The following is a 19494-nucleotide window of genomic DNA, read 5'->3' on the forward strand; positions in this document are numbered from 1 at the left end:
TTCAAAACCATGATTGCTAAATAATTGCATAATATCTAGTTATGGAATTTTAGTCTCATTGCCTGCATGATAGAGACATCAAAAGAGAGGTTTTGTAGGTGGCAGAGTTGAGGGGAACTATGCTGGTTTGTACAGCCCTGTGTCTTCAAAGATGAGAGATGCATAGATGCTTAAATACTAATGGATTTAGGTTAAACTGGGTCTGGCAACAGTATGGTTAACGTGCGTGTGGTGTGCAGTGTGAGCTCAGCAGTTACTGGGCCAACTGTCTCGGTATTTCTGGGAATCCTGCCTATTCACAGTGCAGGGATTGTTCAATTGCTGCAAAATGTACAAAATGAATTTTACAAAAATGAATTGTAAGGAAGGCCCCATTACAACGATTTTACAGCAAAGATGTCAACATCAATTTTTCTTTCATGCCTAGCTAATGATTAAAACAGCATATTCCATTTGCCTAAGACAATTTATTTCATATTGGCACATCAAAATATTGAAATACAAAGTTATCTTTACTCTGCCCTTTTTATTCACTGCTGCTGAACCCATACCATTGTTCAAATCCGGAAAAAATAAAACAAACTTGGCACGAAATACTTAAAACAAAGGCTCATCAATATTCTCCAATTTGTCAACATCTCAATTACAGCACTGGAAAAAATGTAAATTTCATGTGCTCTAAACACTGAGGGGTCTATTCTCCTGCCAATTCACATGCGTAACTCCCATCAGCGTTAATGGGAGTTACACAAACCCATCAATAATAATAATACTTTGTACATATATTGTGCCTTTCATCTAAGGCTCTCAAAGTGTTCCAGGAACAAGGGGGCTGCTTCCTAGTCTTTACTCTGGGCAAAACCCACAATGAAATACAAAGCAGCTTTTGACTCAGCAGGTACAGAATTAGGGACCCCACGCCTTATTATCAAGCCCCATTTTATTACTGATGGGAAGCCAGACACAAAGAAGGCCAGTTACTTCCCCAGAGACCCAGTCTGCACCCTAATTCTATCCCTGAAAAATAAAACAGACTTTTTTCTTCATTCTCATGTGACTAACAAGATAAACTCCATTTGGCTGCTTTTAGCCAAAGAAATCAGAGTGAATGAAAGTCTGGTTCATATTTATGTAGTTTACTGCTAGGCATGTGCTGTGTGAAAGAGACAGTAAAGTCAGGTTTCACATTTTATCGTTTGTTTTTTACAATATTTTAAAAATTTGATTTCCCCCCCTCCTTTGGGTTTGCTGTACAAACACGGAGGAGGAAAAGATGACCTTTCACCTGTGTAACTGTAGCTCTTTCCCTATCAAGTCATAAAATAATGAGATATTTTTAGGTTCCAAAGTAAAGGTTCATATGAATCATTTTAGTAGAAATATTCCCCAAATCATAAAGCAACATAAATGCATGTATTGTTTTATAGCATATGGCTATTAAAGTTTAATTTAAAATGTGTATGAAAACATTGTCTTTAGTACAATTCATCCCTATTTTTTTTCTGTTTATCATAATTTGTTTTGAAACTGAATCGTTTTACAGTTTTCCATATGCCTGTTGTGCTAATAAATTCTGAATAAGCAAGAAAACTCTTTTCTAAACTAAAAATCTTGGTTCCCAATGAAGCATTTTAATACATTTAATATGGAGAACATAAATTTCCTTCTTAGGCTTTCCATTAAACGTCAACCCTAAGATTTAACCTGGGATAAGCATATGTGATTTCAGTCAATATCTCTGTTGACTTTGCCCTGAAGCAGATAATTAATCTTTCCCATAGAAAGCTACTCTGGACAATTTGGTGGGACAAAATATCTTGAAAACATATTTAAAAGGCTAATATGGGCACGAGTATGACAAAATACACTCAAGTCTGACCTTTGAAATGTAGAATCTTTGGTAAAATACAGAATATCTTTCAACCCGTGTTTCAGAGCCACTGATGTAGTCAGCCAGGTAGCAAATTCTCCATGCCCAGAGAGTCTCCATTTTCCAGGAATCAAAACGTTTTTTTGTCCCTCACACTTTAATACAGTAAAATGACTGACTTCCTAGTACTCAAACACATAAGCTACCATGTCCATTCTTTAATCCCATGGAGATGTGATTAAAGGAACAAAATCCTATGGGGATCAAATCCTTCAACATGGCATCCGTGGGTGGGGCTAACCACAACATAGAGGTTCGTGTGTATGGTTTTTACGCAACTATATCGGTCTCAGTGCTTTTCTCTTCCCTAACAAAAACAAAAGCAAAAACAACAAGCCAGCAAAATTAACCAAAATGATAAAACTCAATGCCTTGGCCGTGGCCGCAACTGTTCAGCGTTCCAAACCCCAGGGTCATCCTTCCCTGCCTCCCCTTCTCCCTGGCCCTCTCCTGCCATCTCGCTGGCCATAACTCAACCAACCCAACTGAACCAGTCAGTTTTAAATTTCAGTTGGGACCTTGGTGACCTGTTAATGAATCTACAGAGAGGAGAAAAACTCACAGTGTTGAGTTATGCCTGGTGTTGCTAGCTGACTTGGAGTCAGAAATGCTTGAAGCGTTAACGTAATTGCAAGAATGTGAAAAATGAAGCGCTGGGCTCCTGAGCAAAGTGAAAGGTCAAAGCGAGCCTCACACACAACAAGTCTTTGGAAGATAGCCTCATTAGACCATTAAGTCTGCTTCTCCTTTCCCCTTCTCTTGTACCATGTTTAAGGTGTTTTGTTTTTATTAATAGATACATTTCCCCCTTTGTGGCACCATGATTTGGGGTGGTGGGAGGAGAGGAGTCTTAGAAAGCTTTTCAGATTTAAACACACTGAGAAGTCTTTCTCCAAGACACAGAAACACAATGAAAGCCACTGCATTACAGATTCACTGAATTTATATACATTTCATCTTCAAAATTCTTTATAGTTTCGTTTTCTTACATATAACCAAAGTGATCTAATAAAAAACAGTACAGAAAGCCTAAATAGATACAGTTCACCGGTTCTTCCACAATTTATCATCTGACAGTATTCATTTCTGTGTTAGTTGCAGCTTGCTTAAACTTAGATTCTAAGTTGGACCCATTCACAACTTAACAACATCCTAGAAGGGACACTTCTCTAAACTCTTCCAGAATACTAGGAATCCAAAATCCATGACCAGGAACTTGGAAATATAAAGGCACTCACCCTACATCAACCATCGTTTTTTAAATGGCATATATGACTACAGCTCAAGCTGTTAAACTGTCCTCCACTTGGAAGACTGTCTAATGCTTAAATATTGTGGCCATAAACACAGTCATAATAGAGATGAAATAGACCTAGGAGATCAGACACCATCTAATGTAAAATATTAAAAAGTAAAATCTATATACTTTCCTGGCCCACGTTCAATAATGCATCTTCTTTTAAATAATAATTTTAGCCATAGAAGAGTCAACCCTACCAATATATAATTGCTCTCTGTGCAATAGGTGAGCCTTAAATGGTAAAATTTATTTTAAATGACTCTAGGCTTCCTTGTCATCTGTAGTTGACGTCCCCCTTGCCTTTTGATTATTTGAATTTTTACAATTTGTGACAAAAGTCTCACCATGGCAGCTGAATAGAAATGGGGACAAATAATCTAAGAATTTCAAAGTCCATCTTCCCAAAATACAATTCCATATAAAATTTGCATGGCGCTTTGGAACTAATAAGAACAGATTTTTGCATCATGTGTGCTTTACAGGCATCATTGCTTGATTATAGAAAACCCTTATAGTTGATTTACAAATAAAATATCCCATTTATAGTATAATTCAATCTACTGCATCACAGAAGCAAAGATCCGTCATTCTATTTGCTTACACCCAGGAGTAAAGAGTAGATAACCAAATTTGTCAAAGAATTGGCAGAACTCATCGATTGTTATTGTAATGCTTGCTTAAAGACTAGACAACTCTTTTTGTTTTGTTTTGTTTTTGGTGAGCAATATAAGTTAAGGGAAGGAAATACTGTCTCCCTAAATAGCAGTCATTCATACTCCCTAACCTGCCACTCTCCTGTTTACAGTGAGGCTGATGTACCAATATAAAATACTGATGTTATTTCAGTCATGCCCACTTTGCACAAGGAAAATCCTTGACTTTTTACCTTGCTCACTGCTGTTGTCTCCACTCTGGGACGCATGGCCCCCACTGGAGGGCCCTGGGGTGCCTGCTGAATGGGTGGAAGTTGCATCATCATGGTCTCGCCAAGATGCAGGATTCTGATGTCAGGAGGCCCAGGAATTTTTCCACAGTTACCATTTCAGCCATAAATGACGAACCAAGGGGAAAGGTACAGAGAGAGGCAAAAAACATGTACATATTAGTATTTGTAGAACTAGGCATATATAGATGCCATGTTACAGTATGTTGTCTTTTCAGCAATAGGTACCGAAAGGAAAAAAAAAAGCACTAGAATCATGATGAAGTGATAGTTATGTCAGTGTACATATTTGTTAAAACCAATTGAAACAGATGGCTTAATTTTTTTTTTTTTTTGAGGTGATGAGAAATATTATGTCCTTGACTGACATTTTTTTGTACACTTTTCTTCATTTTGTTTTTTGTTTTATGTTGCAATGATTTTGAGGTACACAATGCTGAGAAATACTTTTTCCCCCTTTCTCAGTTCTCTTGAAATTTGAATTTTGTTCTTCAGAAAAGTTCTAATCACTTAAGAGTCCTTTTTTGGCACCTGAGGTACAACGTTCCCTCTTTCCCACCTTTAAACTAAAGCAAAAAGAAATTGATTAGATATTTACTAATGCTTTATTTCTAAGATAAATCTTACATTTTCATATTATTGTACTTTATTAACATTCTGCTGGAAGAATTTTTTTTTTCAGGAAATTTTATCTGTAATTATTTTTTAAATAGACAGTTTTCTATGATATTGAAAGATAGTTGATTTTAATATCATTGTAAGTCAATTTTGTAAGACAAATTTTGAAGCTTTGAAACAGATGCCTTAAAATGGATGCATTTTATTATATACAAATTATACTTCAATAAAGTGAATTTTTTTAAGTTAGAAAAAAAAAGCCTCCTTAAAAATCTAAAAGTTTGCTCTTTAATTAATTATGCCACACTCTTCCAAGAAATAGGTCCCAATGTTCTTGGATACCAAACACTTCAGAATATTAACACATCTATAAAACTCAACAACTCCCTTGAAAATTCAGATTGGAGAATGTATGGGACAGCCCTTCACATCAAATGCATTGCCCTAAAAAGGCCTGAATTAACTCTCAAAATCATTGTCAACTGATTATATCATTAACAAAGACAATAATATTAATCATTGCATCAATACCTTCCTTGCTATTTAATGTGCGCAAACGACAATCAGAAAATGAAACAACTATGAACTGTGATCCACCTAATCAACTGCAGAGGACTTCCTTTAGTGCTGCATGGAAGGTTTAAAGTCACAGAGCAATGCTTTTTCCTGAAAGAACTGCTCATTTTAAAGGACGTGTAAGGTAAGCCGAGAGTTATAGTTCATGCTACTTTGCTGAGTGTATTCTTCTTCTGTTCCTCCTCCCCTTTCCTGATCAGTCCCAATACCCTGCTGTCGCTTAAAGGAAAACAGGAATTCTAATGTACAGGAAGGACTTTATCAGCACCACATGAAGGCAGGCAAGAGATGGAATTTCCTCTGGCAGAAACAGAGAGTAGGAACAGCATATGAAACAGACCAGCCTTAAGGTCAGAGTTGTACACTTGTCACCTGTATGCGATAACTTCGACTAAGCCCACAGATCTACTGGCAAGCAAATCTGTTGGGGGTGGGGGTGGGGGTGCAGTACTTTGAGAGCAACATAAAAAGCCCCGTCAGTCCCTCAAAGTACACTATTTCTTCTTACAAGAATTGGTAACTAAGGACTCAGACTGACATGTCTATAGGCAACATGCTAACATCTTACCACTTGAAGACAATCTTGCCGTGTTGTCATTATATATACTTTATCCAGAAAAAAAGGTCAGTCTATCATTTTCTCAACCTTAACCCTATGATGTACAAATAGAACATAAAACTTCACCAAAACAAAGTCAAGAAACCAAAGAGAGAAAAAATAAGGAACTATTATCATTTGGAACAGCAACAACAAAAAAAATCTGTTTGCCTCTATAGATCTGTCTCAAACCACTGTAAATTAGTATTTAGCATTTTTGATAGATGGTGAAATGTCCCAAAGTTCTAGAGACTAATAACATCTCTATCAAACAATGCTGTTGGAACCGCTGTCAGGCAAGCCACTGATTCAAAGGCAAAACCTTAAGCAGAAACTTTGTGACTGTAAGTACTACACACATATATATATCTCTCTAAAGTAAAGATACAGTTTTGAAAGTATTGATAGATTTGGGAACAAAGTTGAACAGAATAAAATGAAAACCAAGGTTCTGCTGGTTTGAAGACAAAGTCATGCCTGTGATTTTTGTATCTAAGTTCGAAACTCTTCCAATAGTTTTTAGCTAAAAGCAAACAGAATGCAGGGGCTCTTCAAGCTTTGCAGACTCTTCGAGTCAGCTGTTTGCTGGATGGTAATCAGATAAAGAGCTAGAAGAATTACAAGAAAAATAAAAAAACAATAGCATGGCATGAGTTTAGTCTTGCAACAACACTGGCTAGAGCCTTCTTTTAGAAACTGCAATAATAGTCACCTAAGCTAAACTTTTCAGTTAAACTTTGCATCACTAAAACAGCAAGTGATGTGAATTTTATGCACTGCATGCTTTTTATTAAGCTGGTGGCTATAAAAGCTCCTTACCCCTCATGAAAATTACAATAACTAACTACTAACACCTCAACTATGTTTTAAGGCAAATGTCATCTAACAGCTATTTTATAATCATTCAAATGAAGCCCCAGTGAGTCTTTCTGTTTGGACATAAGAGTGATTTCAAGGGATCACTCAGAAGGACTTCTTGCAATGGAAAGCACTGTCTTGTCCCCATCAGTCAAACCTGTACTGAGTTTTAAAGTCAGGCCTCACAAGTTTATAACTCAGTTGATTTCCTTCCCTGGTTTTTTGGAGGAGGCGGTCTCTAAACTAAAGGGGTGAGAAATAAGCCACATAAGCAAATAATACTTTTAGAGCAGCTAGTTCCTCCAAATCAGTTGGGTCTTGGGTTTTCAGCTCAGTCCTGAAGTTTACTCAAGCTCACTTTTACTATCTCACCCACCATGCCCCTGTTTCTTCCCCCTTACCTTCCTCACATCCTCAAAGATGCTGTCCTACAAGTGTCCCAATCTCCATAGTGTGTTTCAAGTATTATGATCTACTTTGCAAGACTGACACAAACTAGTACCAGGATATTCATCTAACTTGGAAGTAGGAAAAACAGCTGAATCCCTCTGGGGTTTGAAAGCTGAAGAGTTACCCCAAAGTTGTCTGTATTCAGCTACATCACAGTGACGTGATCACGTACAAACATAAATACTGATAATCTGGTCAATAAAAATTGCTACCTCCTTGATCACAAAACATTGGAAGCAACATGGATAGCTACAATACAGTCCTTTACACATAAGATTGGTTTGTTCTTAGACTGAAGTATTTGTTTGTATCACAACTCCTTTCTTCTTCTTTCCCCTCCCTAGATAGTTTCCAAGTTTACATCCTTCAAGAATAACTGCTTGGCTTTCTGCCAAATTATATGCAGAAGTTTAGTGAATCTTGAAACCGAAGTGGCATATGAAAGCATGTAAAACACGTGACATACTTAGAAAAATAAAGAGAAACGCTGTGTGTGGGGGGGGGGGGGGGCGGGTGAGGAATCAGGTAGGTGCATTCCACAGTCTATGTCCTGCTCCTCAGCCCCAGGTATCATGAAGACATTCGAGGGCAAGGAAGAGACATGTTTCTATTCCCAGGGGCTTTCATAATTAGGAGTCAAATACAGGACTCTTCTTGCTCTTACGTAATTGCATTAAAGAGCAGTGTTAGCAGGAGAAAAGCAGTGAATACTGAGTGGAGCACAATGGAAGGAGATGGAAAATAGATACAAGAAGCTAGGTCTCCAGGGGCAGTATTTTCTATTTGCTGGGCTACAGACTCACAGCTGATAATGCAAGTTGTAATTAATATAAAAGCAGGAGACAAGATGGGGAGAGCTTGTAGTAGCGGGGCCACAAGAGATCACTCTGCAGCTCTCCTCTGTTTCTCATTTACACACAGCTCTCCCTAGAAAACACAATTCTGCCAGTGTTTCCTCCCTTGAAAGTTAAAAAAAAAAAAATTGATTTAGCACCATCATTGAATTTTGCTAAATCTAGGAAAGAGCATAGAGCGGACAGGCATCTCTGGGCAGAAAAAGCAAATCCTCCATGCACCTCTTTTGTTGAGGCTGCAGAGATGGTGGACATTATAATGTTTTAGACCAGTTTGGCACTTCTGGGGGAGACCTGCTGATAGGATACTATTTAATAATTCCCAGCGAACTGGTAGTATTTCCCTGTTGAAATGATTCCACCCAGCTCATGGTTCTTCCGTTGAAAAAGCAATGAAATAAAATGTGTAAGTGTTTCTGAATAAACACAAAACTGAATGGGGAAGTGAAAAGTATTAGGTTTCCAGGAGTTAAAAAAAGAAGCCACACCACACACAAGTTCGACCTCAGATCATCTGAAACTCGTCTTAGACTCCAGATGAAGAGGTGATGCAATGGATGCGGTGTAGGAGAAAGAACCCTAGACTGGAATTAAGACTCGAGGGTGCCACCTCCAACTGTCACATGACCTCAGGTGATGCACTTCATTTCCCTGGAACATGTTTCCTTTCTCTCTTTAAAATTAAGAAGTCAGGTAAAATAATCCCTAAGGTCACTTCCACTTCTTATTTCTATTATTAAAAAAATACTTTAAGCATTTGATTTTCTAGAACCCACAAAACTAAAACACAATATAGAACACCAAGCCAAAAATAACACAAGAACTTGGAAAATACTGTAAAGTAATTCAGAATACGTGTTTGTAGGTAGAAAGTAAGAATAAACCTAAAGATATTTAATCAGCACATGGAGCATGCAAAACTAATTTGACTAGAGATGTTCAAATGACAAAGTCAAGATATGCTCGCATCAGTACACATAATTAATGTAACTTACAGATTTCCTACGACTTTAAGAGGTTTTCACATCTTAACAGTTAACATTGAGCAAAAATCATTTTTAAAAATAAGAGGAAGACTCCTATCATGAGGTAGTCAAACCTACAAAAGTTCTAGACGTTAATTGTGCAATCTGAAAAAAATGTTGGAATTTCAATTTCATTATTCCAAAGTTGACATAAGAACTCAGGAGAACCGTGCGTGCTTTCAGAAGGTGGACTCACTCTTTAAAAATGTAAATAGAACTGGGGTCTTTCCCTCATCTCCCTGCTTCCACCCTCTATTAAGTTTTGAGAATTAATATGTGAGCAACTCTCATGGAAATGGCAAACACTCTTTGCAAATGATTCCTCCTCTGATGGAGCAACTTTTAGAGAATATAGAAATTTCTTATACTATTAGTGTACTATCACATTATAAAATGTCTCCTGTAATTCTGAAATGGGATAATGTATAGAATGTTAAGCCTGAAAAAAAAATGAGAAAATGAATTTTTAAAATATCAAACTTTTCATCTGATAGTGGATATCTGTTGTTGTCAAGTTCACCTTTGTTTAATTCCATCTCATTGCAGTTACTCTGAAAGCATACTCCAACTGCACAACCTACATGATTTCACTAACGTAATTATTCTCGATGGGAAATTAACAGAAAAGCCATCAACCACCAGAAACTACACAACAACAACAGAAAACTCATGCCCCTGGCCCCTGGCCAGGTCTCCTTGGGTTGATGGACAGGGCTCAGAGGTGGAACCTTCCTGAAACAGGTCCTCCAAGAACTTGGATAACATACCGTGAGGTCTAATCTTACACCAGAACATAAGAAATTATCTGATAAAATAAATCATTCATATTATTAATGTTATTTTCACATCCCAATGTCTCCTCTTTTATATTCTTAGACCAATCACTTAGACTGCTCTCTCTCCTCACTGCCCATTCCCTGCTGATTTTTCAGACACTTGCCTGTATTCTGTCAGGAACAAGGTTCAGGGGATTCTCCCCTTTGGCTTAACTCAGTTTTTAAAAACTGTGTAGACGTAAATAAATTTGACATATTCAGAGATGTGAAAGAAAACAACAGCATATCTTCACTTAAATTACAGCTTTCAAAATAAAAATTTAAATAATTTTTCTTTTATTACTTAGCTTATCAGAACCAGTCAATTTTTAGGCACCTGCCATTAATTTTCAGTAGATACAATTTTATTTTCTTCCCTATACTTAATGCATCCAAAAAACAAATACAATGCAATTTCTTAAGCACTTTATAGAAATAACTATATAACTATGTACCTTCAGGCCAATAGAGCTTAGGTCAGAGAATGTATTTCAGAAACAAATAAAATTCATTTATCTAAACTTGATCTAAAGATATGTAATATCTTTATATGTAAATAGAAAGATATATTTCATTTGTCTGCACTTGATCTAAAGACTTGATGTAAAATTATGTAAAGTAGATAATGTGGACATCACCTATTATTCAGAAACACTACAGACTAGGAAAAGCATGATCATGCCACAACAGTTTTCAAGTTGAAACTTTTTTTCAAGAAGTGGTTTGTTGACAAGTTTATTTTTAAAAATAAATAAATTTGAACGTCTAGGAAACTTAACAAGAACTGCAGATGGAAAATGGAGTTCTATTTCTTTTCACCATTATATTTTTCTCCCCAGTATTCCAAAGAATACTATAACAGTTACAGGTAGCTGTTTCCTACCTATAACAATTACTCTTATATGATAATAAAAGTATAAGATGAAATCTTTATATTAAAAATATTAGCAAGCATTCACTATGGATCTCCTAAACATGATAAAATTATAGCCCATGTTGCAACTTTTATTTTCTATTCAATTCCAAACTTTTTTTATTAGTATGCCCATCATGTAAGTGTCAATGGGAAACGAACAAATGAATTGAATGTATGGAAGGTAATTATGTTGGTCTTCCATTCATGCATCTATGTTACATCAGATTATTTATAGAATATTATAGAATGTGAAATCAACATGACAACAACCTTGTTCACTAGGCAAGAGCATGTAAAACTCATTTTTAAAAGTTGGCCCAAAATACTTGCTTTTGAGATATTTATATCAATTAATTTTATATATTTCTATTTTTAAAAATTTTATTAAGAAAATCAAAAGCTATTTTGGTGCCTAATACTTTGCTCCTGACGCTTCTGTCTTTGCTTCCCACTACTTAGAATCACACACTTATTCTTTCTTTTCTCTTTCATTCTCTCTCTCCCTGCTTGCTCCTTCCTTAAACACATACACATATACCCTCACACAAAGTAGCTTGATACCACTTAATAAGGATAGAGGTGTATGTGTTTTGGGGGTGTCAAACAGCTGTCACAAACTGTCACCTCCAGAAGAGAAACCTTGGCACACAACAAATTAAACTACACTTCTTTTTTAGCTGTCATTATTCATAGCCAATAAGTTGAAATGTTCTCAGCATTTCATGTGCAAATAAAACCACAAGGAAGCCAGTAGATCAGAATAGTGGGCCAGCAGATAAAAAAGAGAAAACAACACGCTGTCTCGGTCCTTCTGAAGTGGCTCATCATCACCCCTGCACCAGCATGCACCAAATGAGATCCAGCCTGGGGCAATGTATTAAATATGCATATCAAAGCAAATGAAAAAGTAAACCTGGAGATTCAAATTGGATACATTTACATGCTGAGAATGTCCCACTCATACCGCTTTTCAGGTAGTGGGTCTGAGGAGGTATGTTCACTTTTTTGCGTCTGGGGGGAGTTGAGGGAGGAGGAATAGCCTGCAGAAGAGGCTGAACATAAGAGGATCACTCTGTAGGGGAAGACCTGGGAAAGAATACATTCCATACACTTAAGGTGCCAAAGTACCAAAAAGGGTAAAAAAAAACTCTCCAAGGTTTTCTCTCATCTCCTACATAAAATTCAAATCTGTGGCAAACTTCACCATTTCCCACTCGGATTGCTGGTGGAACAAATTATTGCTTCCTTTGCAAACAAATAGCAGGGGGGCTAAAGTAAAAATGTTATAGTTCAGACTCTAGGAAATAAAAGGCTTTAAATTATGATGCCCAATGAGGTGGTAAGCCCTCATGGGTTCAAAATAAATCAGTTGTCATATTTACTTGATTGGGGGCCTCTAAGAGAGGCAACAAATGTTACAGTTGATTCTTTTATTCAAAGATGATGACTGTTGCATTATTAAAGCACTATCTTCTTAGGTATAACTTCTTTCCTGAGTATAATTTAATATTCCAAATAGTACCATAAACTGGCATTGTTGATCAGCCAATTCTATAAACAGCCTAGTCTATCCTATCTCTTCTATATAAACATCAGCATGCTCTAGTTCCATATATCCACTTGAAAAAACAATTCCAAGAAACTATTCTAGAAAACCAAATAGTCAAGACCCCTAGAAATGACACGAGAAAAGCTTTTGCTGCAGAAAACTGTGAACTTTTCATCCTACAAACCATGTAACTAGACGCCTTCCCAGTTCCCCCAGTAGTGCAAAATGTACATGAATTTAGAAACAGGAAGCAATGAAAATAAACAAGTAAATGACAACAACAAATACTTTGAAGGCAGTGTCATGCCCTGCCGACCACAACCACACAGCATATAGCTACCTATCAGCAAATGAACTTGCCATAGCTGCTTGTTGCACCCACCTGACTTCAGTGAATACACTTAATATACAAAAGAGCTCCCCAACATTTCCCTCCCAGTGATGGAGAAAGCCAAGAGTAAAGACAGGCATGGGAGCCTTCAACACCACAGTATTTATTCTGTCTCAGAACTGGACATCGGTACTGATGTTTTCTTTTTTTTTTAATTGAAACTTTCGTCCTTAGGCTATATGGCTTTCCATAGAGCACAAAAGCTACTCATTAAAATCTGTGACTGTATATTTTCAAAACTTTTGGAGAAGGAGGGGGAGAAACTTATTCTCCAGGTATCTCAACTCATTCCTCTTACCACCTAGGAGTGGGGGGTGATGGTGGTGATACAAACTACCTTCAAGCCTCGACGCCCATTTAACTCCACAGAGTGCTAAATTAATATTTCAGCCATCAAGTTAGTAGACTATAGCCTATATCATTCAGGTTGTGAGTTCAATTGACTGTAATCTATGGGCACCCTGTCCCCCACCCCCAGGCTTGAGTTCCTATAAATAAACTGCTGTTCACACCCACTCTTTAACCTCTCCACTCTTGCCTTTCCTACCAGCTGCAATCTTTCTTCTCTTTGCTTCTTTTTCAAATTTTCAGTCTCACTACATATGCTTTTTTTTTTTAAGCATCAGACTCACTAGATCAGTTCCAAAATAGGATTAAAAACAGAGAGAATAGAAAGAAATCTCCGTTCCTGGCCTGACACACATGGGTCCCTCCTGACTATACTCTCCGTTCTCATCCACCAACTCTTTTAAGTGTTAAAATTCAACCACTAACCTATGTTTACTCAATCACAATTCCCTTCAGCTTTCTGTAATACATTGTTAATATTTGTTTCATCAAGGTTACTGTCTTTTATTACCAAGATGCTTCAGGCACTTGGCATTAAGTTCATACACTGACAATAAGTTTCTATACAGCATAAGCTCAGAAAACTAGAATGGGTTCACTCCTTTTATTTCAAATGCAATGCAAGATTGGCAATAATTCTCAGAATTGCCATCTCTGCGAGAAACTGAGAAATCAGTCCTTGCTCCCCAATTTTCTCCCATCCTGTCCAGTTAACTTTCCTGCCTCCTTCTCTCCCTGCTGCACTGATTACAGAGTTGAGAAAGCAGAAAAGGCAGCGGTCACCGTATCAAGCAGACAATTTGCTAACACTCAAGTTACCAAATCCAGGAAACTTTACACATTAGAAGCACAAATCACTCTATCAATTTGCTGTTTTTTTTTTTTTTTTTTTTTAATTCTCAACATAAATAAGGAAGGGGTCCAAGAAAAGGGAAATACAGATGAAAGGTGTGGAAGAAGTAGTGAGAAAGGGAGGGAAAGACTCCCAGAGAGACCAGATTTTTTATTTTAAAAAATAAAACTCAAGTCAGTGGAGCTAGAGGTTACAACAAAATTTTCAAAACTGCTGTGCCCAGTAGTCTTAAAAGAATGCCAAAAGCTCACAGACTTACATGGTCAGCGAGATTTGTGGAGGAGCCCGAAAGTTCTTCGTGATCCGACTTGGAGCTGCCGTCTCTTTCATCAATGACGAGGTCTATAGGCATTTTCCCCTTCAAACAGCTAATGTACCGGTGGCAGAAGTTATCACACAGTTCATGGACCTAGAAGGAGGGTCATGGTGGAGGGTTCAGCTTGTATTGTTGTTGTTGTTGTCATGGTTTTGTTTCATTTTTTTAAGGGGAAAAAATACCAGGTTGCAAGGTTTCATTTGGAAAGAGTAACAGTGCCATGTCTTCCAAACTAACTCTAATTAATGGGTGTAATAGTTGAAGGCAAGGAAACAATAGAGCAATTGTTGTAGCAGATATTATTCTCCAGAGACTTCCCTGAGCAACAAGTTACAATAAAGGGAACAGAAACAGGACTGGAAATAACTGGGTTCAGGCTGGGACTCCTTGGGGGGAAAATCCGATTTGATGATAACATCAAAATGTAAGGACGAAGGAACTGGGAACAGCATTAGCATTTGCGATTCAATAAGCTAGGAATTTTGTATGTTTCCAGGAGAAAATGATTGAGCTGCAGAGCAATGTAAAGACACCCTAGCCAGAATGATTCCCTCTGCTAGCACCTAATGCATGCCCTGGGCCTAATAGAGACGCAAGCAAGCTGAATGTCCAGTAACACAAATGGTTTGCTGCATTTCAAAATAATCCTGAATGCCTGGGGAAAAAAGGGGGGGTGGGGGGAGGCGGCTACTTTAAAAGGCAGGGCTGTCTTAATTCACCCATCCTCCGAGCCCCTGGGTTTGAAGAGCAATTTGAGGGAAGGACAAGGTAACAAGTTGCTCAAAATCTCTCCAGGTGCTCAGACTGGAGGTTTGTTAAAAACACTCCCAACTCCACCAGGAGAGGGAAGTGACTAAATCAAAGTGGGGAGTGTCGTTTCCTGCTTACCTTTTCTAACTCCAAAAGGTGAAACCTTAGTACTTGTATTGCTTGTATCATCTGGAAGAAAAGTTTTTAGAGTGTGGAGTTAAGGCTCTGTGACGGCTGCCACTCGGAGATTCCTAGTGGGGGGATGGTGAGGGGATTGGGTTGAGGAGAAGACGCAGGCAAGTGGCCAGGCAAAACCCACACATCAAGAAATCGTCAGGAAAACCAAGTGATTACTGATCATCTCTGCCTCATTGGCTACGGGGTGGGAATCTGACTCAACCTATGCCAAGGCATTTAGTATCTTTGCTCCTCACGTGTACTGAGCTATCTGCAAGGGCTGTCTTTCTAAGGACAGGCCTTTCTCCTCCTGAGTCCTCTTTAACTGTCCCCTCTCTCGACCTCAGGCCAACTTAAAAAAAAAAAAGACGAAGAAAAAGAAGAAGAGAGAAAGAAAGGAAGAAAAAAAAGTCGTTTCTCTAGAGAGAGAAAGCTTTTTAGAACAGCACACCCTGCGAAATCCCTCCTTACTAAAGAAGGAAATACTCCAGATGAATGGCGAGGCAGGGCCTTTGAAAGCGGATTTAAGTACTTTTAATATTGAAATTGTGCAAATTAGCAAAAGAATCGCACCTAAAAGTGGCCTGCGCTGGTCTGCCCCTCGCCCCCCTTCCCCGCCCACCTCCCGGCCCGCCCTCCGCGGCGCAGGCGGTTACTTCCTTCGGGTAAGCTGCCCCGGGCTCGGCCGCCTGCCCCGGCAAACAGAGGAAATAACTCACTTCTCGTCGCCTAGCTCCCGGGGCCGAGACCTGGGGCGCATCCCCTGCTCTAGCGCTCGGCGCCGCGTCCCCGCTCGCTGCCTCCCCGGGGCTCCGCGCGCCCTGACGTCCAACCCGCCCCTCACTGCCAGCTCCCCGGCGGGGGCGCTAAGCTGTTCCCTTCCTCCCCGTCGCTCTGGAGCTTCAAAAAGAGGGCTCTGCTCAAACTCCCCAGAGCTCCGTGGGGGAAAAGCGGGTGCTTCTGAGCAGGGGAGGGGGCCCAGGTTGGGGACAGGCGAGCCACAGTGAGCCTTACCAAATTGTCCAGCTCTGGATTTGAGGAAAAAAGTGGCTTTTCGGCGCGAACCTATAGGAAGCAGGGGAAAGTCAGCATGAATTATCACTCCATTTTAAAAGGAAAAAAACCCCTTGTCACCGACTAAACTGTCCTGTGCGAGTGGGGATGGCAGAGGGGCAGTGGCGGAGAAAAGAGGAGCTTTGGTAAAATACACGGGAAAAAAAAAACACAAAAAACCAGTAGGGACGGTTGAAAAGGAATCTGGACCTTCGGATCCTGGCCCCATGAAGGGGTACCTGGAACCACCGAGTTGGAGCCGAGATCTCAGGGCTGTTCTCTGGGCCCGGGCACCCGCTTATCCTGCCGTCCACGGGGCTGTGTTTTGCAGCCTCCCTCACCTCCGCGCCGGCGCCGACAGCCCCGAGAGGCGCCCAGCTTCCTTCCCTCCCGGGCACTCTCGGGGGCCCTCAAAGCCCCTATCCCCAATTCTTGTTCAAGTAGCTGCAGGCGGGGGAAAAGGCCAAGCCCCAGATTAGGAGCAGGTCAACTTTAATTCGAGGGTCGAGCCCCTGTATTCCTGGCTGGGGGGAAAAACAAACACCCATATTTATCTCCTCTTCCAATTCGCCTCCAGGCTCAAGGATGGGGAGGAGGCGCAGAGCGCGGACTGGGCCGGAGGAACAGATCGGGTGTCCCAGCCTCTTCCTCCTCTTTCAAGAAACGCTCGAGGAAAGGGGAGGGGGGAGTGAGGGGCTGCAAGAGGGCTAGTGGGTCAAGAAGGTTGGACCTGCTTGGCGAAGACCGCGATGTCCTCGTTGAAAGAGTCGGAGGAGCAGACGTCTCCGCCGGCCACTCCGGGTTCCCGCGGAGTGCAGGTCGCCAGCTCGCACTTCTCAAAGACCAGAGCTAACAGAGGAAACAACGGGTGCCTAACGGGCAGCGCCACGCAGAGACACACACACGGAGACGGGGTGCAGAGGGGAAGGAGCAAGAACTGTAATCAACAAGTTTGGAGGGTTCGGATTCCTTCCTTACTACCACAGACACGCATCACACTTGACAACCCTTCCTTCAGGCAGCGAGCCTGGGCCAGAGACAGAAAGGAGAAACGGCCAGGCCCTTTCCCTCAGCTCAGGACTCCCTCAGATGTGGTGGGAGAAGCCCCTGGCCACTTTTAGCCCTCCGAGTACAAATAGCCTCGGTTCGAACGTAAGGACGCATCCAATAAGCTGAGACAGTCTGGAGCCAGGAATTGAACCAGACCTACTCCCCACTCTACAGAGGCCGTCCAACCAACCCCTGAGACCCAGCCCTGACCTCCCAAGAGAGGAGCAGTCGGTGAAATCCAAGATTGCTTTAACTTCTGCATAGGGGAAATCATAGGAGGCCCAAGGCTCACCTTCAACCGCCGCCTCCCTCACCAGTTATGTTTCCTCAATCTAACCTCTCCACCCCCTCGCCTTATGAGCTTGTTTGGTCCACTTCTAGTAAAAGCCTGGGTATGGGGGGCCAGTTACATGCGGTACACGCAGAAGAGCTTCCTTCCCAAGACCACATTTCTCCAGCAGGCAAAAATAAATAAATCGAGTGTTATAACTTGGAAGTGTGCGTGTGCGTCTGCCCTTTGTGTTTCTCCGGGCGGTTCAGCTACACTTTGGGATGCTGGCGGCCTCTTGCTTCAGGCACAGTTGCTGTTTACTGACTGTCCCCTCCCCTCCGCATCCCGCAGCCTTCCCTCACCTACCCTCCGCTGGGACAGCCCGAGTGGTACATTCTGGGGCCGTGCAATCCCAGCCCTCCCTGAGTTCTCAGAATTTAAAATAATTTCCAGCCATCTCCTTCACTCCCCTCAAGAGCGGCTCTGTGCAGCAGTCCCTTCCACCCCGCTGCACTTCAAGGTCTGCCCCCTTTATTTACAGAGAATTAAGAAGAGGGTGATTAGGACTTCCTGGCCGGCCGAAGCAGCCCTGATCCCAGCTCAAGCTGCATTTAGTGACTCCCGGACTCTCGATAGGAAACAGAAAAGAAAAAAAAAAAGTTGCTCCTCATGGGCAGGAAACTTTCTCCTTCGTCAGGGCCTCTGTTAGGGGGCCCAGCTCTGCGTCCTTTGGCCAGGAATCCCGTCCTTGGGGAGAAGGCCTTGGCCAGATTGTGAGGACTCAGTCACTCCCGGCTATGGGGTCCAGAGTGGCGGGGCCTTGGGGGTAGACGAAGCCAAATCTTCCCGGGACTCACAGTCAAGGGGCAGAAGAGCAGCGCCCCCCCCCCCCTCCACCCCCCTCACTGTCCTTTCCTTTGGCAAGCGGTTCTCGCCCCCCACCCTAAGAAGCAATGACTCCCCACTTAGTCGGCCAACCCCTCATCCCCCACAGAGACAAACACACACTCGCACTCGCACTCACACCGTCCGCTGGGTCGGGAGGAGGTGGGGGCTGGTTTACCCATAGATCGCGTCCTTGTCCCGCTTCAAGGCGTCGTTGACAGCGGATCCCATACTGGCCGGCATGACATTGGGGTGCGGGGCGTGAGCGCCGTAGTGCTGCGTGGCGTGAAGCGGCGGCCCGTGGTTCAGGTGGTGAACCGGAGGGATCGGCCGCGGCGCGTGAGGGTCTCCGTACATGGAAGCAGGCACCCCTACTCCGTCCATCCCGCCGTAATGGGGCAGCTCATCGTACTGTCAGAACCCGGCAGAGGGGCGGGGGGCGCGGGAGGTGAGAGAGAGCCAGGGGAACCGAGGGAGGAGAGGAAAAGAAGCAGGGAGAAAAGAGCGAGCAAAGAAGTGGGGAAGGAGTAGAGAGACGAGAGGGGGAGAAAGCCAAGGGAAGAAGAGAGAGGAGGAGGGGGCGGGAGGGGGAGGCAGGAGAAAGAGAGGAAAATACAAATAAAAACAAAGTCAGAAAGAAGTACCCAGCACGAGTTGAGCACACAGAAACCAAACCAGCCGAAACAACGGAGTTGAAAGTTGGGAGGGTGGGTGTTTTTAAATTAAAAAAAAAAAAAAAGAAAAAGAAAAAGTATGAACCCAGAGCAGCTTTGAGAGCAGGGAGAGGGGGCGGTGAGGCCGGGGACCGAGGGGCGCCGGGAGGTCCCGCTCGGGCCGGAGGCAGCAGAACCGTAGCGAGCCAACCGAGGGAGAAGTGGAGTTAGTGAGAGGAGGAAGCCCCGGTTCCCACCCCTAACCCCCCTTCGTCTCCTCCAGAGGATCCAATAAATCAAAAGGCGAAATGAAAC

General features: G+C 41.6%; 1 protein-coding gene across 8 annotated transcripts in view; it reads right to left on the reverse strand.

Moving 5' to 3' along the window:
• Positions 1-19494, reverse strand: part of MEIS2 (Meis homeobox 2) — a 223865-nt gene that overhangs the window by 203395 nt on the left and 976 nt on the right. For 7 of the 8 annotated variants that reach the window (XM_019968482.2, XM_019968480.2, XM_019968481.2 and 4 more), the window contains exons 2-7: positions 18705-18937; positions 17051-17192; positions 16282-16332; positions 15229-15279; positions 14284-14433; positions 4117-4231 (exon numbers count right to left, since the gene is read on the reverse strand). In XM_019968482.2, coding sequence (XP_019824041.2) covers positions 4117-4231; positions 14284-14433; positions 15229-15279; positions 16282-16332; positions 17051-17192; positions 18705-18937 — 742 coding nt within the window. Of the gene's footprint in view, positions 1-4116; positions 4232-14283; positions 14434-15228; positions 15280-16281; positions 16333-17050; positions 17193-18704; positions 18938-19494 lie in introns of those variants that run through there. The other variant, XM_019968487.2, reaches the window with a different exon arrangement.

Source organism: Bos indicus, chromosome 10, assembly GCF_029378745.1.
Source record: "Bos indicus isolate NIAB-ARS_2022 breed Sahiwal x Tharparkar chromosome 10, NIAB-ARS_B.indTharparkar_mat_pri_1.0, whole genome shotgun sequence".
NCBI lineage: Eukaryota > Metazoa > Chordata > Mammalia > Artiodactyla > Bovidae > Bos > Bos indicus.